This window comes from Leiobunum rupestre, chromosome 11, assembly GCF_980474605.1.
Source record: "Leiobunum rupestre chromosome 11, qqLeiRupe1.1.hap1, whole genome shotgun sequence".
NCBI classification, from domain to species: Eukaryota; Metazoa; Arthropoda; class Arachnida; order Opiliones; family Sclerosomatidae; genus Leiobunum; species Leiobunum rupestre.
In genome coordinates, this window is record NC_143394.1 from 37,174,321 (window position 1) to 37,176,652 (window position 2,332).

The following is a 2,332-nucleotide window of genomic DNA, read 5'->3' on the forward strand; positions in this document are numbered from 1 at the left end:
CGGTTATTGCAGCCTACGTCCAGGGGCTAGTAGGCCACACTTTGAAGCTGTCTAGCGCTCTTAACTTATCGTAGGAAAATGGGGAAAAACAGGCATACTTCTCAACTCACCCCTTACAACTCCTTAAAAAAATTGCATAACCTTTTGAAACACCCTGTAGATGTTTGTTCCTTTATCGGGAAATGTATATAGACATTATTATCTTCGAAATTTATTGAATTCGCTTACGTCAAATTAGAGGAAATTGATTTCAGTTTCCGGCGATTTTAATAAGATTAATGGAAATATAGTCAGCTTATTGGTTGAAAATAAATAAATAATTTCTTTTAAAACGGATGTAATTAGTTCTGATGTTGATATAGAGTTAACCACATTAATAAATAGATGATATTCATTTCAATTTACAAGCTTTTAAAGAAATCGAGAGAGCTTAAGCAATATTTATATTTTCATTCTGATATAACTTTTAGTATGATTTATTCCTACGCAACGATAGGGTTCACTTTTGCGCTATTAATTAAAGGTAATTAACGTTGTCTAGTTTTATAAAACAAATTAATAGTAATTTCGTTCCTCTAGGGCATTCGGGTTTAAGGCTAATCGAAGTGTTTCTTCCGTCGTTCGTTGAATTTGGAGATTCTGTAAAGTTGTCTGTGGCTTATAACTTAGACGGAGAAAACTTTGAAGATATCACGTGGTCTAAAGACGGAGAAATCATTTATTATTACCATGGACCTACTCAATACTCGCGGACGTTCGATTTCAATGGTGGAACTATTGTGGTAATTACTATTTCAAAGGTTGCATTGTAAGCTGTATAGGATATATTAATCTTATAAACATTGAACGCGTACACACGGAATCATGGCTGAATATTTTATATTATAACTAGGCCAAACGAAGTTAAATGTTAAAACTAGGATTTAGTTGAATATTCTAGGCAAGAGAACTTTATTAGGGGATTAACCTTAACGGTAATAGTTTTTTTTAATAGTAATAATCAGCTAGGCTAAAACCCAAGGCACCACCTTAGGCCTAAGTCATCAAGTGACTTTTAAAGCCATTAATTCAGGTGGCCAGGTTACAATGCGTAGGAGGGTGGTGGCCAGACCTTCATGACACACGAGCCAACAGAGTTAGAGTAGGGAGCTGCCAATTTAACCTGGCCACAAGCTATAAGGCCTTAAAAGTCACATGATGGCTTAGGCCTGTGGTGGTGCCTTAGGTATTAGCTTAGCAGATTAATTACCGCTAATACCAAGGACGCAGATTTGAGGACAAAATATTTTCGACCTGCATAGTGAGACACGCGAATTACCTAATTTAGGAACATTTACTTATTTCATCCGAACTATTTAAAAAAAAGGTGCGAGTCTGTGAAGTTACATTTTTCAAGCGTATAGAGAGATTGGATACTTATTTATGATATATATTATGTACTTCTGTTACGACGTATTTTATCTTTCTTTAAATATTTATGTCTTATTTTACATCGTATCTATGTCGCACATAGGTCTGTAAAGATGCTGAAAGGTCGCTTTGCATCAATGGTGTAAATTTCCACGCTTCTGGCACATATACAGTTCTGGTAAGAACCGGCGAACCAAACAAGAATGTAATCATAGCAAGAATGCGAATGACTATTGAAGACGAAGGTAGAATATTTATTTTAAGATGTTATTTTGACATAATTAAAGATTTAAAACTCCCGTTTCACAGCTATGGCTTCAGGGCAATCAAATTCCAGAGCTGTGGACAATGTTCTAACTAAACTGAAACGAAATGGTACTACTTGGCACGGCATTGGATAAGATATAATTAATTGATACTTAGAGCGAATCAATAAATGGATATATTTACTGTATTTTCATTTTATTTATTTTAGTCTAAAATATAATTCGTTGTCGTTGCGTGTTCCGCTTTATTCAAAAATTTGTTCTTTTCGAGATTTGCTTCCTCGGTAACTCAAAATGCCCTTTAAAATCGACTAAGGTCTAGAAATGTTAAATCATGTTAAAAGGTAGAAAAGTCCATAATGTAAAAAGAACAAAAAAGCTAAACCCTAAAAGAATTTAAAGAGATTACAAGTCTTACGAGTTATTTGGACCAATAGATCTTCGAGAATACATAAAAGAATGGTATAAAATAGTAAAAAAATTGCTCTATCTAATGGTATTTTTTCGAAAATATTTGAAATTGTAATATCTCAATAATAATTTAAAATAATAGTTGATTTTATAAAATAAAAAGTGGTCTTGCCGAACTGGTTAAAATGTTGCTCTTACGTCACAAGACCCAGCTTTATTAGTATATTCTTCGCACGAGTGATTTG

General features: G+C 33.6%; 1 protein-coding gene across 1 annotated transcript; it reads left to right on the forward strand.

The window, feature by feature from the left end:
- Positions 1-471: 471 nt before the first annotated feature.
- LOC149922445 (uncharacterized) lies at positions 472-1,832 on the forward strand. The gene is made up of 4 exons (XM_090162296.1): positions 472-523; positions 580-782; positions 1,514-1,655; positions 1,720-1,832. Exons 1-4 carry the CDS (start codon positions 472-474, stop codon positions 1,809-1,811), a joined length of 489 nt encoding a protein of 162 aa, XP_090018422.1. The 3' UTR covers positions 1,812-1,832.
- The last annotated feature ends 500 nt before the right edge of the window (positions 1,833-2,332 follow it).

Coding starts and splice junctions, on each gene's coding strand:
- LOC149922445 (XM_090162296.1), top strand. CDS start 472: ATGATTTATTCCTACGCAACGATAGGGTTCACTTTTGCGCTATTAATT. Junction 524..579: donor TTTTGCGCTATTAATTAAAG/GTAATTAACGTT, acceptor TCGTTCCTCTAG/GGCATTCGGGTTTAAGGCTA. Junction 783..1,513: donor TCAATGGTGGAACTATTGTG/GTAATTACTATT, acceptor TGTCGCACATAG/GTCTGTAAAGATGCTGAAAG.